We start from the raw sequence: 17,738 nt of genomic DNA on the forward strand, positions 1-17,738 counted from the left end.
AAATCTTGTTCTTGCCTTGAAGACTCTGAACTGTTACACACTTCCCACTTTCCTAACAATACACCACACTAGCAGTGATAGTGGTCCTTCTCAATAACAATTTTACCTCTCCATAAACAGTATTAAATTATTGGTTATGAATAAAAATAAGGAAAAAATTCAAGTTTCTTTCTTGAAAAATGGCCTTCCCTATCTGAATAAAGACAGCAAACGGAAGGAAGATGCTGGTGTTAGTAGCAGGCAGACAGACAAAACTTGGCAAGAGGGGAAGGGATTGTAACCCCAGCAAGTGGCTGCAATGATTCATGGAAGTTGGGAGGGAGAAATAAGGATGTAAACTATAGACAATAGAGAGTTTAGGTTCATGCTACATAATAATATCGCAACAACAAACATACAAAAGAATCATTTATTTTACACTGGATTCCTCAATGAAAATAAAGAGCAGTGAAGGAAGCTTATTTTGAGGGGAAAAAACCATAATGACATTCACACAATTCATTTATAAATTATATTTCAACTGAGTGTACAAATGTTTCCACAGTTTCATGATTATACTCTCAATGAATGTAACTTCCTGTTCAGCTCTTCAAACTTCAATATTTTTCTGATGAAGAAATCTCCGTAACGGTGGGATACTTTTGTATCTGCTATATGTATCATGTCACGGTCAATGTAGAAGTCCAGCTAGAAAAAGTAAATAATTACATGAAAATAAGACACCATTACCAGATATCTGAAGTCTTAAAGAAATATAATTAATCATAATAAAGCTAGTTCGCGTGCGCTCTGCTTAAAAAGACACTTTTTACACAGGTTAATGATTTAAAACATAACTATAAATAAGTCATCTATAGGCCAGGTGAATCAGTATTTCTCACAGTCAAACTCTCGTACATCATATTGCTTTACTTCTGGCTGCCAACAGACAAAATGTTAGAATGACTGACAGACACAGACATAAACAATCATCAGTTACCAAATTGACAACGTGATAGATTTAGAAATAACCCTCAGAAAAGATGTGAATATCCATTATGACCTTAAATTGGAAACTCCCAACACCATGGACAAAGATTCAGCTCCATATGAAACTATTTCCTGGCATGCAAAAAATAAAATTTTGTCATTATTAATTAAGCAACTTGTCAAACATTTAAGTACTTGTGGATGTAGTAGTAGTAGTAGTAGTAGTAGTAGTAGAGGAATATTCCAGGTCCAAAGCAGTAGTTTGCTAGATAATTCTTTTCAATACAACATCTCTCAACAGAATGCATACCATATCATACGTAAGTCACAGAGTGCGCACACACAATTCCCCCCCCCCCCCCCCAACACACACACACCTTTACAATGTCTACAGTGAAAACAATAATCATAATTACAAAGGCAGATGATATGATCTCTCTGTTTAATGATCAGTTTCAGTTTTGCACCTATGTTATAAACAAAACAAAATCTCTCTCGGAGACTGGCCTACAGAGTGACTGTTACTTCAGAAGTTTGGTGAAAAGAGGCACAAAATGTCATTTTTTAAGTAGTGAATGTCAGACAGATAACTAATTAGAGGCAACTACGCAGAGAAAGGAAGATACACACACAACAGGAGAAATTTTTCGTGACACGTGACTGTCCGCTCACAAAAATATTTTAAACAAAGTCATTCTCCACTTCAGGCTACAAAACTGTTATGGTAATGTGCTATTGCTGATTTAGAGAGGTAAGTCATTTTCAAGTGATCATCCCGTACTGCATGTGTGTGTGACTACACACACACACACACACACACACACACACACCAATTGTAAAAAGTTTTACTTATTCACATAGTATAGTGTTGGGGGCAAAAACAGCCTCTTATGTAATATTGTTATGCAAGATGACACAATGCTAACACAAACGCATACCTATGTTTAAAATTATCCTCCATCTGAAAATTAAATTATCCTCCACCTGCGGTTAATAATGGCAAACTTGTTGGAAATTAGATCATGCTTGATTGAATTTATCAAAGGTTACCAATTAAAGAGTATGAAGAACAGAAATGAAATTATTTTTGTATAATCTAAATGACAACAGTATAAATATAGAAACTCTTAGTCTGCATAATCATATCCACAATACTGTTTATGTTCCTCGCCACAAACTAACATTTTTAAGTGTCTGGACTATCTTATAATGGGCAATAATTGTTGTCAATAATCTGAAGGTTGATTTGAAGACAACATAAGTCTATTAGCCGTGATCCTATTGGAGGTGGTAAGCTATTGCCCTCATCCAACTTTTGAACTGGTTTACCCAGTCAGTTACAGGGGCGCCTACAGTTTAACACTGACCCCAAACCACCATGGAGCACAGCATTTTTCACACTAACAAACATTGCCAAGAAGTGGTAAGGGATGGATCAAACCCATTACCTTCGGATTTGTAGTCTGGCAATTTACCATTGAACGGTGCACTCAAACAGCTGTTCAAATCACATTTCAAAAGAAATATAATTACATTAACACATTTCTATCATGTCTGGGAAAGTCCATTTCAGTGGGTAACTGTTGCTCAAAGTGTTACAATTTTATTATTTGAAGTTTACCAACTTTGAAAAATAAGCTAAAATATCCTGAAACAGTGGTGGGTATCTATATTCTAAATAAAGTTTCGTCAACTATACAAAAGAATAATGGATAAAAGTGACAAAATGTTTTACACTCATTGGATATTAACAAGTGAAAGTGTGTGTGCACGTGCAAAAGGTAAGAGAGACCAAGGAGGGGGAGGTGTGTGTGTGTGTGTGTGTGTGTGTGTGTGTGTGTGTGAGAGAGAGAGACAAAATGTTCAATGTTTTTACTAAATTCAATGTAAAAGAGGTAAAGTCATTACCTGAGCCTGAAAGTTCTTGTGAATAGCAATGGGACTTGTCTATGCACATTGAAATGCAAACATATGCATTAAATAACAAATTATTTCTTATGTTTTAAAGAGAAGGAAGGGTGTTTACAATACAAACCTCAGAACCAGACTGGAATTTGCCCTCTAGGCCAGAAGTACCCTTAGTCCAAACAACATTCTTCATCTTGTGCTTGAAGCAAAGCAGATTTATAATGAGGTCTTGCATTTTTTTATTTAAATCCCATTCTGTACTTTCTCTCTGACCTTGGCTCATGAAAGTTGCCAGTTTGGACAAAGGAAGAGTTGTGTACAGTTTCAAATAGCTGTCAAAAATAAAAAAAAATTAAAAATTAAAGTCTGTATTGTGATAATACACACACACACATATCCATCCGCACATATACAGACACAGCTGTGTGTGTGTGTGTGTTTCGTCTCTATCAATATACCAATGCTTTAATTTGGTAAGTTACAGCATCTCTCTCTCTCTCTCTCTCTCTCTCTCTCTCTCTCTCACACACACACACACACACACACATACTAGAACAAATACTATGATATATGTGATATCACACACAAAGAAAAGCAAATTTCCTAGTTAAGAAACAAATAATTGACTATGCGTAAGCAGTTTTCATAACAAGTTTGTCATTAATGCCTTCTGTTGAAACATAAGTCATTTAAATTTGTAAATTACTAGATAGCATAAAACAAGAATACCACAAAATCAAATAAACATTGATGTTTGACCAACTGAATGTAATAGATTGTGATGGCCATTGTTGAAACAAATTAAAATCTAATAGCCAGAGGAGGACCACATTCTGCACAGAAATTTAGAACTTGCTCAAGATTTCTTTCAAGTTAAATGACACAGCAAGTCCTTGGCAAAATCTGACAATGGAACATTCTGAACAGAATAACAATATGAGTGAAACAGATTGTTATGCACCACATAGGAGGCACTGGGTGGCAGACAGGCACACTTAAAGGTATTATTTAAAAGTACAGTAAGCTATTGGGCAAAATCCTTCCTCAGATTTAGAAAATGCAGTGAGTTGGTGGCTGGAGAAGATACGGCGGTATGAAAAAGTTGTATGGCTGGGAGTGGGGTGGGGGTGGAGGTGGGGGAATGACAAGGTGGGGGTGGGGGAAGATGCTGTTGTGCTGCCTTTAGGAATGTGCAGGGACGTGATGGGTACACGATGATGGGCTGCTACTGTTTTCCTTTGGGGTTGGGGGAGAGGAGGGGGGAGATAAGCAGAGGACACAAAAGGACTATCCATGAGAGCTGGGGGGGGGGGGGCAGAATGCATTGTGAAGCTGGAGTGGAAGCAGCAAAGGGCAAGAAGGCAGGTGGATGGCAAAGATTGAGGCCTGGAGGGTTACAGGAACAAAAGATATGGTGTACAGAGAGTTCCCACCTGTGGAATTCAGGAAAATTGGTGTTGTGAAGAATCCAAATGGCTTGGTCTATGAAGCAGTCGAAGTCAAGCACAACGTGTTGTGCGGCATGCTCGGCAACTGGGTGATCCAGCTGTCTAATGAGAGCTAGAGAGAGAAAAAAAAACTATAGTCAGGAACATGACTCAGTTGTTCCAGTGTTGGGTGGTACGAACCTCAAAAGGTGGGTGCTCCTTTATGGCTGATTAGTGGGTATGTGAGATAGATGACTGGGGAGACAAGGTTTGGTGTGGTGGGTAATTGACCTCAGTGAGACCCTCAGCATACTTTATGGTGGACTGCTCATCACTGCAGATGAGATGACCACAGGTGGCTGCCTGCATGGAAGGAATTTCTTGGTGTAATGAGTGTCAGCTGTCAAAATAGTAGTCCTCTTGGTCAGTCTGATATGGATGGAAGTACATATCAAGCCATCCTTGAGGTGGTGGTCAACAATGAAGAAGGTGGCTTGTTGGGCTGAGGAAGAACAAGTGAGGCAAATGAGGGAGAAGGTAGTGCTATTCTTGATGAATGTGTATAGGGTATCCTCACCCTCAACCCAAGTCATATAGCTGTTATCAATGAATCTGTTCTAGATGATGGGTTAGGGATTCTGTGTGGCTACAAAGGATTCCTCTAAATGATCCAGGTACAGCTTGGCAAGACGATGGTGCCATGTGGTTGAACCATGGATTTGTTTGGGTACAATACCTTCGAAGGAGAAGTAGATGTGGATGAGGACACAGTTGGTCATGGTGAGCAGGAAGGAGGTTGTAGTTTTGGAATATTCAAGTGTTGGCAAAGGTACAATGACAACAAGGCCACAGGCATTGGGGATGATAGTGTAGAGGAATGTGGCATCGATAGTGACAAACAGGAGTTCTAGGTGATAAAGGAACTGTGGACAGTTGAAAGAGGAAATAGTTGGTATTTTTTAAATATGAAGGTAGGCTATGGTCAATAGGCTGAAGATGTTGGTCCCCAATGGCAAATATTCTTTCTGTGAAGGTGCAGTATCCAGCCAGGGTGTCCTAGGTGCTTGGGTTTGTGTATTTTAGGAAGCATTTAGAAGGTAGGTGTGCAGGAAGTGGTGCGGTTAAGAAGGCAGGCTCAGGAGAGAGGTATTAGAGGAGAAGGGTTCCTGGAAGGGGTTCACTGTGGGAGAACTTGTAGGCAAACTTGTCTCATAGCCGGCCGAGCACCTCAACAGGAAATCCCTGCAGTTCATAACCGTAGTGGTAGAGCCTTTGTCAGCAGGTAAGATTATAATGTTATAATCAGTTTTAAGGTGATTGGTTGTATTTCTTTCTGCGGATTTGTGGTTAGTTTTCATACTGAAGCATCTGGGGAATGATGGTGAGACAGCATGACCTCCTTCTGGTACCTACAGTAGAAACACTTTTTTCGCCACCAACATTAGTAATTTGACTTAACTCAAACCCAACCCTGTCTTACTCAATTTACTCCACCTAACCACAATTCAAACCCCCTACCCCCTTGAATCATCCCCTGAGAACTTCTCAGAAATTCGAAAGCTCATAGTTTGCCTCACCAGGGTGTATAAGCGGACAATGAAAAAAAAAAATCCCGGATTTCTCAGTTAAAAATACACTTTCTCCCGGGTGAAAACATACATTTTTCCTTGTTAACTGACAGTATATTTTCTCTCAGAACTGTATAACTTATCAGTCCTTTGAATGATGGTTTTAAACAGGGGTGTAGAATTTCCCGGCGCTTTAGAAAAATAAACACAGGGGGAAAAAAAACATGTTTTGGAAAGATCTTTAATGTGCAGCAACATGTCCACGGCATAATTTCATATAACGAAAGTATAAATTCGAATTCCACCAAACACCGCAAGTTACTTTCCGAAGCATTGAAATCGAGATTGTGAAGCACTTTCGTAAGCCAGACATAGCTCATGTCACGTGATCTCGCCAGCCGATAACAGTGGATATTCAGAGCTTAGAATACGTGATGTACTCGGCCAACAGCAACATCACTGTTAAGTAGCGTGAACACACAAACAGAAAAAGTTAATGGTTTAAATTAATATACATAGTGTTGCTACACAAAAAGTTGCCAGAAAGCGTAGATAACAGACGTCACTGCGCTTGGCGCAGCTACGATGTCGTAGGGAGACCGTATATTCGTACGTGTAAAACATTAAAAGATCTTACATTATGTCATCGGAATTTTGTGACCCATACTAAAACGTGCACATTTAAAGTGCACTTTCGGTCGTCCAGATTCCCAATGAAGTAGGCCACGACCTGATATTACGCTTTTCAATGTGGTTTTCAGGATGTAAATTTTCTTGGAGTACCAGTACTGTGTTATCTCATATTTAGATCTAAATTATGGCACAATGCCATACGTGCCAGAAGTTGAAAACGTGCACTTGAAATGCAGCGAACAGTGTGTGGAATTAAACATTTCATTTAGAATAGATTTTCTGCCTCAACGGAAAAGATTAATAAAAGAAAATTTCTTTAGCAAACCGACAAAAATAACTTCATTGTTCTGCAAGGCAATTAATGCTTGACTGTCAGAGAGGTGGAAATAAAATAAAATCTGCAACTAACAACACATTTTTGCCTTCCGTAATTATGTAAATGTATTTTGATTCACTTGATAGTTCCTGGCAACAGAAATCTGTTTTGTTTTCATTTGACGTGAGAGCAGTAAACGAAGAGGAAACAGCAACATCACTAAATGTAAACACGGGTCACGTCGAGACTACCCACTTCCTCACTATAACTCAAGACTGCTCTGCGTATCAGCCCCGGATCTACGATATTTCCGAACCGGAGCAATACCCCGCCACTACCTCGGGCGTTGGAGATAGGATGCCAAAAATTTAAAAAAATAGTATTTTCAAAAATATGTTCACTTTGTAGCACACATCTTTCTGAAGAGTTTGATGTATAAAACATATGTGTTTGAGGAAATGTAAGACATATTATTTGGTCGTAAGTGTGCCAAAGTACAGTGCCACACCACACAGCATTCTCCTATCACTCGTCACTTTATTTCGCTCTGTGGAATTCAAACGTATATATTTTGTAATGGATGTCATCAAACCATATTCAAGACAGTGGAAATTAAAATGTACTGTGGTGCCTCTCCCCCTTACATTCAGCCGGTTTGACATCCTGTCCCTCTTTTTTTAATTTTTTTTTAAAGAACTCTTCCGAAAATTTGCACTCTTTATTCCCTATCAGCTAACAACTTGCTGCTTTGTGTGACATAAAATAAAATATAGGATACATAAACCCAGACATAAAAACAGACATGAGACAAGCAAGACAATACACATTTCTTCAATCATTAGCTTCTAGAATTTTTTTCTCTCTAACCTTGCTAAAGCTTTACATGGCGTGCTTTCCTTTCTGAGAAAGAATCTCGTACGTCATCAAAGTTCGTCAAACGTTTTGCTACATGAAAAATCAAAATGTCGTCTACCACTGGCCTACAGGGGCACCCAAAATCAGTTGCCTGTTACCTGCCTAGCGCTGTAGATCGGCGTGCAGTGATATATGTCGTTCTGTTCGTGGGAACTTAATTTCCAGTGTCAGACAGTTAATTTTGTATCCTTACTGATATACTTTGGTATCCGGAAGTGATGGATAATCACCATGCATTGCAAGAAAATGTGCAGAATATGGAGGAGGTATTTACGGAGTAACGAGCGTTCGATCATCTCTAATGTTACATCATCATGTGTTAAAGAGGCGGCACAAAATGAACTGTTGGCTAATATTACCAGTCCCACTCAGAGGGCTGCAATTTATGCAAACGTCAGTCTCACCAAAATAAGACGCATAAGGAAGAAACGCGAAAATAAACCGCGTGGTTTACTGGAACCGCCACGAAGGAAAACTGATAATTTTGGGAGGTCATTACAGGCAGTTTCACAAAATCGGTCATTCGACAAACGATGAAGGACTTCCACATAAACAAAAAAAATAATGCCGGCATTACGGGCATTACTTACTGCCGTGATACAAAAATATCGATTTCCTTTTGCATAATGATGTTTTACGTAAGACACTGCTTGAAATGGGATTTACCTGAAAAACATCTATAAGTAAACGAAAGATTCTGATAGAGAGAATGGATATAATTGACTGGCGATGTTAGTACCTGGACCATGTGAGGAAATTAAGGGAGCTATGCAGAAAATTTCTTTTGTATTGATGAAACTTAGGTGGACAACAATATTACTTACAGAAAATGTTGGCAAGGCACTGGCGTTGATAGCATTATCGACAGTGTTAGCTGAAGCAATAGGATTATAGTGGTCAATATTGAGTCAAAAGATGGGTTTTTATTCAACACACAGTTAATTTATAAAGCGGGATATACAACAGGGGACTACCGTGGGCAAATGAACTACGAAAATTTTTCAAATTGGATATCGACTATAGTAGTTCTGAATCTGCCACCGAACTTTGTTATTGTAATGTACAACACCTCAAGTCACAACAAGGAGCATAACAAAGCTCCGACTAGGTCCTCAAATAAAAGGGAAATGATTGAATCATTATTAAAAAATAAGGTGGAAGCTGATTTGTCAATGATAAAAACAAAATTATTTGATTTAATTAAACAACATAAGCTGGAAGATAAAGTATTTGAAATTAATAAAATACTTGAAGCTTATGGGCACACTGTGCTGCGACTTCCATCATACAACTGTGATTTAAATCCAATTGAAAATGGCGTGAACAAATCCCAAAAATTTCGTCAGAGGAAGAAATATGCTTGGAGATATTTAAATGACGAAGTTGCTGCAGTTGGTGAAAGAAGGTATGAAGCAGTTTTCTGAGTTTCCGTTTTTTATTCCAAACTAAATTTTGCAGTAACCAAAAAAAGCATATACAAACACTTGTCCCAACTGTTACAGGTTTTGATACGATAACTCAAGATGACAGGAGTGCATACTGCCCCCACATGGAGAAACTTGAGAGTACTGGGTTAAGGATGGGCTTATTGAAGGCCTACTAGAAGTCATAGTTATTAATTTAGAAAGTGACGACGACGACATATCAGTACATGGCGTCGCCACAGATTTGAAGCGCGCGCGGCGGCAGGGTCAATACTACGTTGTGACAGCCTGTAGAAGCGCCTCGTGATGTAGCTGGGTAGGCAGAGTGGGGACTCGCTCGCTCGCTCTTCAGTTTACCGACAGACTATAGTCTATCAATTATTCATATGACTTTGAAAGTATCCCTGTCGGTTTTTGAACACATTCTAAGTTGATTTCTGAATGAAAAAAAGTTGATTTCTGAATTAATCATTAAGTTGATTTGTGAATGCTTGTCTGTCAGGGGAATCCGAGTCGCATGTAGAAACATACTTTCCTACAGACAAAAGGGGCTATACGAGCTGAGCGGAGTAAGGCCGAACGGATGAATTCCAACTGCTGTCTGATTGTGTGGTTAACTGGGTTTGCGAATGATGAGTGTTGTTATAATTACTAGCGAAATCCATAGATTCAGACTACAGAAGTGGAAATAAACAAAATAACAGGTAAGAAAGATTACATATTACCTTCTCAACGTATCCAAGAAAATGAAATTTTGACAGAAAGTTTTTGGCCAGATCGCTATACCAGTAAGGGCCAGTCCTACAGTCCCTGGCTAGCAGCCGCTTTAAGTTCTATTCCGGAAGAAGCGCGGAAAACGCGTTGTACGAACATGTAACAACGCCTAACCGAGAATAATCGCGGGATAACTAAACCGGTAATTTTGGCAGAATTAGTGAAGTTTACCCATGAATAAGCTTTGACATTGGCAAGAATAGTAACAGAATTAGTGATAAGACTATTTGTTAGAGCGAGGAAGAAGAAGAAACGGCGATATCACACAAATTATGGAACAATATTTCGTACTACTACTTTTTGATCTCATGCTTGAGAAACTGGAGCTTGTGAATGAAATGTGAAACTATTTCGTAACATAATACTTTTTGCTTGTAGTAGGCCTAATAGGCATTTGAGATTGGTACTTTGTGAATTATATTCAGTCGTTACAAAAAAGATCGTTTATGCCAAAAGTCTCGTTTATTTGGCGTGTGTTACAATTGTTGCAGTATTAGAAAGGCCTGTTTTGTTTTATGTAGCAGTGACAAAATGACGTAATCAGATCGGGAAACCACACCAGTCTTCGGTCCTATTTGTATTAACAGCTTTTTTAGTATTAGACAACGACATTTTGATTTTTCATGTAGCAAAACGTTTGACGAACTTTGATGACGTACGAGATTCTTTCTCAGAAAGGAAAGCACGCCATGTAAAGCTTTAGCAAGGTTAGAGAGAAAAAAATTCTAGAAGCTAATGATTGAAGAAATGTGTATTGTCTTGCTTGTCTCATGTCTGTTTTTATGTCTGGGTTTATGTATCCTATATTTTATTTTATGTCACACAAAGCAGCAAGTTGTTAGCTGATAGGGAATAAAGAGTGCAACTTTTCAGAAGAGTTCTTTAAAAAAAAAATTAAAAAAAAGAGGGACAGGATGTCAAACCAGCCGAATGTAAGGAGGAGAGGCACCACAGTACATTTTAATTTCCACTGTCTTGAATATGGTTTGATGACATCCATTACAAAATATATATGTTTGAATTCCACAGTAGTAGAAAAGGCCACTTCCCCCACCAAAAGTGCTGCTCGCTCTTGAGTTTACAGACTATAACGTGCACTGGATGCTAGGCGCTTTGTGAAACAAGGTTTTTTCCCTTAAGAATATGAATTTGCTCCCCCCCCCCCCCCCCCCATTGTGGTTGATAATTGTGCTTCAGAAAAAGAATCTCTGCTGTTGTGGACCAACACCTTCATCCTGTTACTCATAACCTACCTCCCTATTCGAGACACTAACCATTTCCTCAACCGTCAATTTAGAGTTCCTGTAAATCTACCACCTGGTACCTCGCTTGTTACTGTCGATGCCCTGTCCCTTTACATGAGTATTCCCATGGCCTTGTCACCAACGAACAATACCTTTCCAAGTACAAGACCTACAACACCCTTCCTGATTACCATGATCAACTGTATTGTCACCCACAATTACTTCTCCTCTGAAAGCACTGCATAAATAAATCCACAAATCCACAGTACACCATAGGCACCTGCATAGCACCCCTCTTCACAACCTACTCATGACACATCTAGACGAATCCTTCCTAGCCACCCAGAATCCCTAATACCATACCTAGTTCAGATTCACCAATGACGTCTTTGTGATATGGACCAAGAGGGAAAGAAATGTTTCTCCAGACCCCCCTCCCCCACTCCTACCACCACAACTTCACCTGGTCCTCCTCAGCCCAACAAGCTGCTTACCTCAATGTCACTTTTTGGATGACATCATCAGTACCTCCCCATTCACATCAAATCTACCAACTACCAGCAATACCTCAATTTTGACAGCTGTAATCCATTCCACACCAGGATATCCTTTCCACACAGCCAAGCCACTTGTGGTCATCTTATCTGCAGTGATGAGCGGTCCCTCTCCAAATATGCCAAGAGATTGACTGAAGTTTTCCACATCAAAACTACCCTCCACACCTAGTCCAGAAACAGATATACAATGCCCTGTCTCCGCAGTCACCTACGATCCTTTAGATACCCACTGATGGACCACAAAACAGTGCCACCCTCACAACTCAGTATCACTGGATCACATTCACTGGCAGGGTTTTGACTGCCTCTCATTGTGTTCTGAAATGAGAAATATCTTCTCTACCCCTTTTCCCACAATGACATTCCAACACCCACCCAACATACGCAATGTCCTTTGTCTGTCCATATACCAATTCTGCTACCAACCCTTCGAATCATGACTTACATTCCTGGAGAAGACCCAGACGCCAAGACCAGTACCATTGATCTCCACACTAGCTCCTATTCCAGTCCTGTCTCAATCATTTCCTACACCATCAAAGTCACTGCCAGACTGTCACCTAGAGACAGCTGGATCACCCAGTTGCCAAGCATGCTGTGCAGTGCACAATTTCTATAATCGTTTCACTGTCAGTGCTAACTGGATTCTTCAGGCAACACCAGCTTCCCTGAATTGCACGGGTGGGAACTGTCCCTGCAACATACCCTTTGTCCTCGTAACCCCCCTGGCCTCAAATTATGTCCATCCCTGCTCCTACTTCAGTTCCACACACACCTTCTTCCCCCACCCCCTTCTGCATCTGCACAGTCCTTCCCCTTTTCTGTTTCTCTCCTTCCCCTCCCTGCCCCCAACACGGTCTCCCAATTATGCACCATGCACTAGATCATCATGTCCCCACCAAATATCTACACACACACAGGCTGCACTATAACATCTTCCCCCACCCCTACCCTGCTTTCCCTCCTAATCCCCACTCCATACTTTTTCTTTGCCTTCTTACCTTTTAAATATGTGCCATTCAACACCTTTATTTGGTGAAAAGCACAGGAAGCTTAGTGCACCTGTGAAGCTTTTGAGGGAATAAATATGTTGGAAAATCATGTTAAGTAGCCTAAGCTTCTTAAAAAGATTAAGACAGGAGGTTCTCAGGGAACTTACACATAATTCGGATAGTGTTTTCTGTAGAAAGAAAATTGTCTTTGATGTGGGTGAATTGCCTAAGAAGATAATTCTATAGCACATGACATGGAAGAAGTACCCAAAGTAGATGAACTTTGTGTCACTGATATCTCTAATGTGTGAGATTGGCCTAATGGTAAAAGAAGTCGAGGACAACTTTGTTGTGGTCTGGAGGACATTAAATTCCCAGGTAACCCTGCTATCAATGTGGAGGCCTGGATTTGGAGCAGTATGCACTTTGTATCTGCTGACTGTCTTGTACAATAGTTATCTCCTGTGGGATTTTGTTACTAAAGCTATATAAGAAACAGTGGAAGACCATGGGCTGATCCCTGTGAGCCTCCATGAAATAAAGAACTCCATTCTGACTATATCACCTCATTTGCTCTACTGCTCTCATCTTAAAGTACCTTCATCTTCTTCCTGCCTTGGATGCAGACTTATAGCCAGCTTCCAACAGCCCCTCTTTGAAGACAAGTATTTTTGTTATACACACACTACAGCCACAGAAAGATCATAAAATATACCAACATGCCTCATTTTTTATTTAGGATTGCCAGTACATCATCCGTAATGGAAAATATAGCTTCATTTGTGTGTGCTGTTTTGGAACATAAACTGTCTTTCACTGATAATCTCAAAGTTTTCAAGATGCTTCAAAATTCTGGAATACAGTACTTTCTTGAGGAGTCTGGCAAATGTTGTCAAGAGAGAGATGGGGTGATAGTTTGTGATTTGTGCTGTATCACTGTTTCTGAGAGGAGGGTGGGGTCTTCATTAAAGCAAGCTTCATTTTTACTCGGAAGATGCCCCGATTCATTGAAGTTTACTGGAAATATTAGCTACAGCTGATGATCATTTGCTTTTTAAAGAGTCTATGGTTTTCTTTATTTTGTTTCCAGTCATGGAAAATACTCAACCTTACATGATTATGAAAATAGTGTTTCAGCACTTCCATGGCATATTTTAAAGAGCCACTAGTCAGCAGAACTCAAAATTTTCACTGAAGACTTCTGCAATCATTTCTTGGTTGCTTAAATGTTTATCATAAATATTCAAAACAATGCCTTTAGATTTTTTGGTATAGTTACAAGGCATCTTTTATTCCCCCTCTGATGCATAGTTTTTTCATATTTTTTGGACTGATTTCTATAAACTACTTTTAGAAAAGAATCTTCAAATATTGTTGAAATTTCATTGCTTAACAGACAGTACTTTGAAATGACATCTCTTTCACAACAGACATGTTGCCGAATACTTACATAATTAATAAAACGTCTTTGACCATCATGGTCAGAGAGACCATTCAATATTTTTACAAATAATAATACTGCCTATTTTTCCTTGGTCTATAAAAATGATGCAAATTATTAGGGTGCTTGAATTTGATGTTGCTCTGCTGGTATAAGGTTGTAGGTGTAAATCAATTTTTCCAGGTCTGTCTTCCCTGCTAAGTTAGGAAATTTATATTGAAATCACGAAGTATGGTGACATCTGTTTTACATTTAAGCATGTGCAGTACAAGAGTTTAGCTGCTACAAAAAGAGACCAAGCTTCCATGGGGGTGCCCTACATATTTCTACAATCAACAAGATACAATTATTTACAGGCAATTCAGTGGCACATGCTTCATAATATTGTTCTAAATAAACATTGCATACATCAGTTCTGCATTAGATTTGGCACAGTTCTTAAAGACAGCAATGTACTTCACAAAGTTCTGTTCATGTTCTGGGAGCCAACTGTATGAGGCTATTTGTTTTTATTGCACCCCATTTCCCATTATTTTAATAATATTAAAAATTACTCTGAGTAAATGTTTTTTTGTGACCTTTAAGATGAAGCCTGTGGTTTGTGTAACAGGTCTGAGCAAATGCATGTTCTTCAATGATATTCACATTTGTAAAGCTGTTATGAACTTCCTCATATTACACACTGGCAATTTCCAATATTTCTTATACCAGAGATGTAAAAATTCTGCTTCCAGCCTACCTGCCGCTACCTCCGCCAAAAACATTAAGCAGCTCAACCTGCCTCAATGGAGAGACAAGAGTACATGTGTGTAGCCTGAGACAGCAGTGTGTGTGTGTGTGTGTGTGTGTGTGTGTGTGTGTGTGTTCTTACTGGCCGAAAGCTTTGTTTGTGACAGTCTTTTTGTTGTGCCTATCTGCTACTCAGAATCTCCACTATATGGTGAGTGGCAACTTTCCTTTTCCTAATATTGTACATTCCATCCTGGATTTTCCATTGTTTGATTATTCTCTCTCTCTCTCTCTCTCTCTCTTCCCCCCCCCCCCCTCCCTGACAGATCTGAATTTCCAAGTAATTTATTATTATAATAGATAAATATAATTAAATACACATTCACAAAAATTACGACTGGAAAAAAGAATGACATAAAGAAAAAATGAAAATGTTCATGCGATGATTAAAATGTGACAAAGGAACAGAAATTAAAAGAAAAAAAATACATTTACACTAACTGAATAAAAATAATGATCAAATCTACCTCAATAAAGATCTTAAAATAAAAAATAATTAATGCACCTGACAAGATTTGACCCACAACCTCCTACATGTGAAGCCCTTTTCCTACCCATTACAACACACAATCAGTATATGTAATACAACTTTTGTACTGCTACTGAGCACCACGCAAAATCCTGAATTTTTTTCATCTGTTATTCATAAATGAGGATCCACTAGGGTTAATGTCTGCAGGGTGTGATACCTGCAATCCTAACCTACATCACCATATATTTGGTTTCAAAAAGTCGATCCCATCACTCGGTACCTCTCATTGTTAATCTCAAGTTGAACACCATAGACAGTTGAATCTTCTGGCCAACTGGCCCTTACTTTTCAAAAACATCTTGTACTTTTTATATGAGTTCTGACTCTAAATGTTTGGGAGTATATGCAGCCAACAGGTATTCACCGTACAGATACATTTCATCTTATAATGTTTTGATGACAGGATGGCATATTTGGGGACCTTAAGATTGGAAGCTACATTGGATTTAAGACCTTTGAAATTTCACCACTGAAGTCTACTGCTGCATTTTTCTGCCTGCATACGAAGGCTAATCTCAGGAAGTATTGCAGGGATTTTTATATGGTTTTCACTGACAGACATACTGATTCACGAGGAATGTTTGAGTACATAATTTATTACTACTACACCAGACAAGTCATCCAGCCATAGTTGAAACTGAAGTGACACTAGTTTTTTCTAAATTTCTCATTTCTAACACACAGGGCTCTCCCTGCATACTGGTTAGTTAGCACAGCAGTTAATGCATCAATTGCACATGTTGGAGCTAATCCTCCCTCTTTGAGTAGGACTGTCTCTACAGCAGCAGGTATGTCTAAGTGCATAGGTTGTACAACTCAAACATCTATCATTTTAAGAACCTGACAGAATTTTCTACAAGATCTACCTTACAGCCAATGCTTTAAGAACTGACATTTGCAATGTTAATAAAAATATTGATTTTTATACTACACCACAAGTTCCCTTTTTTCCTGTGTTACACAAATCCATGCCTTCTTCCTACAATTCCAACACCAAATCGATGATAATACATCACGTTCTCAAACACTTACTATGCCCAAGTGTGTTGTGCAGTTAACAGAAGTTGGAATCGTTATGTTGTCATGTCTCAAAGACAATCACTATTCCACACTGCATGCAGCACACCTCAGAACAATATAGCACTGGCAAATTGGAAACAACTGTGTCCAACGACTAATATTTTGTTTGATTTTATTATAAGGGTGGTTAGAGACTCATTCTCAAACTCTCAAAGATGACAGTAAAATAACAACTGCAAGCAGCTTTTGGATGGCAAGAAACTTACTGATCTCTTGTTTTGCTAGAAAACATCAAAGTATTTTGGAGTTAACAGCTAGTGAACTTCAGTTTTTTTGCTTATTTAAAATTTGTGGGCTGGTAACTCCAAAATATTTTTGTTTTCCAGCAACAGAAGAGATCAGTAAGCTGCACGTCATCCCAAAACTGCTTGCAACTCTTATTTCTAAAATGTAGATGCTGCCATGTACTTACTATTTCCTTGTCCACAATGAAGCAGAAAGAGCTACATAGCAAAGCCAAGATCTCCACTCCCTGACAAATACCCTATGCTCCACAATCATAATCAATTACTGCTTCAGAGCAACATGATTCTGCCAATTTGTATGCACCGATAGAAACTACTGCAAGGTGTTTATCACCATGCACTACACACATTAACTTTGCAATTTTCAATCACAGCACTTTCATTACAGGCACCTTAGTGATATGCTGCTTAGCAGAATGTTATTGGTGCAATAGAAAGATCAAGTTTCAGTAATAGTTCTTTCAACTTTAAACTGACAAATTTATAAGAATACAACTACTTCAACATACTGCATTGTTTTCAACATCCTTTTTTCGTTCCATTGCACTAATAAAATATGCTTATGACAATTATCATCACAATATTTGCAATATTCATGAACCTTCGTATTGTGGGGAGATTCTTCTGTTGTCGCACTTCATCCATGAATACATCTTTCTGGTGTTTGACAGCTTCCTCCACAAGATCAGTGTCACTGTCAGACAATGGAGGAGTAGCAGGTACAAACTCGGGACAGGCGTAGAGGAAACACTGTTGAAATTCCTAAAAATGAGAATAAATTACACATTTACTATTATGCACAACTATGTTTTTCATAGATATTAAAATCAGACAAACAATGGTAACAATATATTCATTCCCTCTGTATACACCATAGGCAAAACACTGCAATAACATGTTCATTTCGTCATGTATGTTTTACAT

At 38.8% G+C, this 17,738-nt stretch overlaps 1 protein-coding gene across 1 annotated transcript in view; it reads right to left on the reverse strand.

The window, feature by feature from the left end:
• Positions 1 to 497: 497 nt before the first annotated feature.
• The window catches only part of LOC126252130 (eukaryotic translation initiation factor 3 subunit L), a 73,633-nt gene continuing 56,392 nt past the window's right edge, over positions 498 to 17,738 (reverse strand). Inside the window, exons 9-11 of the mRNA XM_049952995.1 lie at positions 17,416 to 17,576; positions 3,005 to 3,209; positions 498 to 687 (exon numbers count right to left, since the gene is read on the reverse strand). Coding sequence (XP_049808952.1) covers positions 553 to 687; positions 3,005 to 3,209; positions 17,416 to 17,576 — 501 coding nt within the window. The 3' untranslated portion in view covers positions 498 to 552. The remainder of the gene's footprint in view (positions 688 to 3,004; positions 3,210 to 17,415; positions 17,577 to 17,738) is intronic.

Source organism: Schistocerca nitens, chromosome 4, assembly GCF_023898315.1.
Source record: "Schistocerca nitens isolate TAMUIC-IGC-003100 chromosome 4, iqSchNite1.1, whole genome shotgun sequence".
In the NCBI taxonomy this organism is placed as follows: Eukaryota; Metazoa; Arthropoda; class Insecta; order Orthoptera; family Acrididae; genus Schistocerca; species Schistocerca nitens.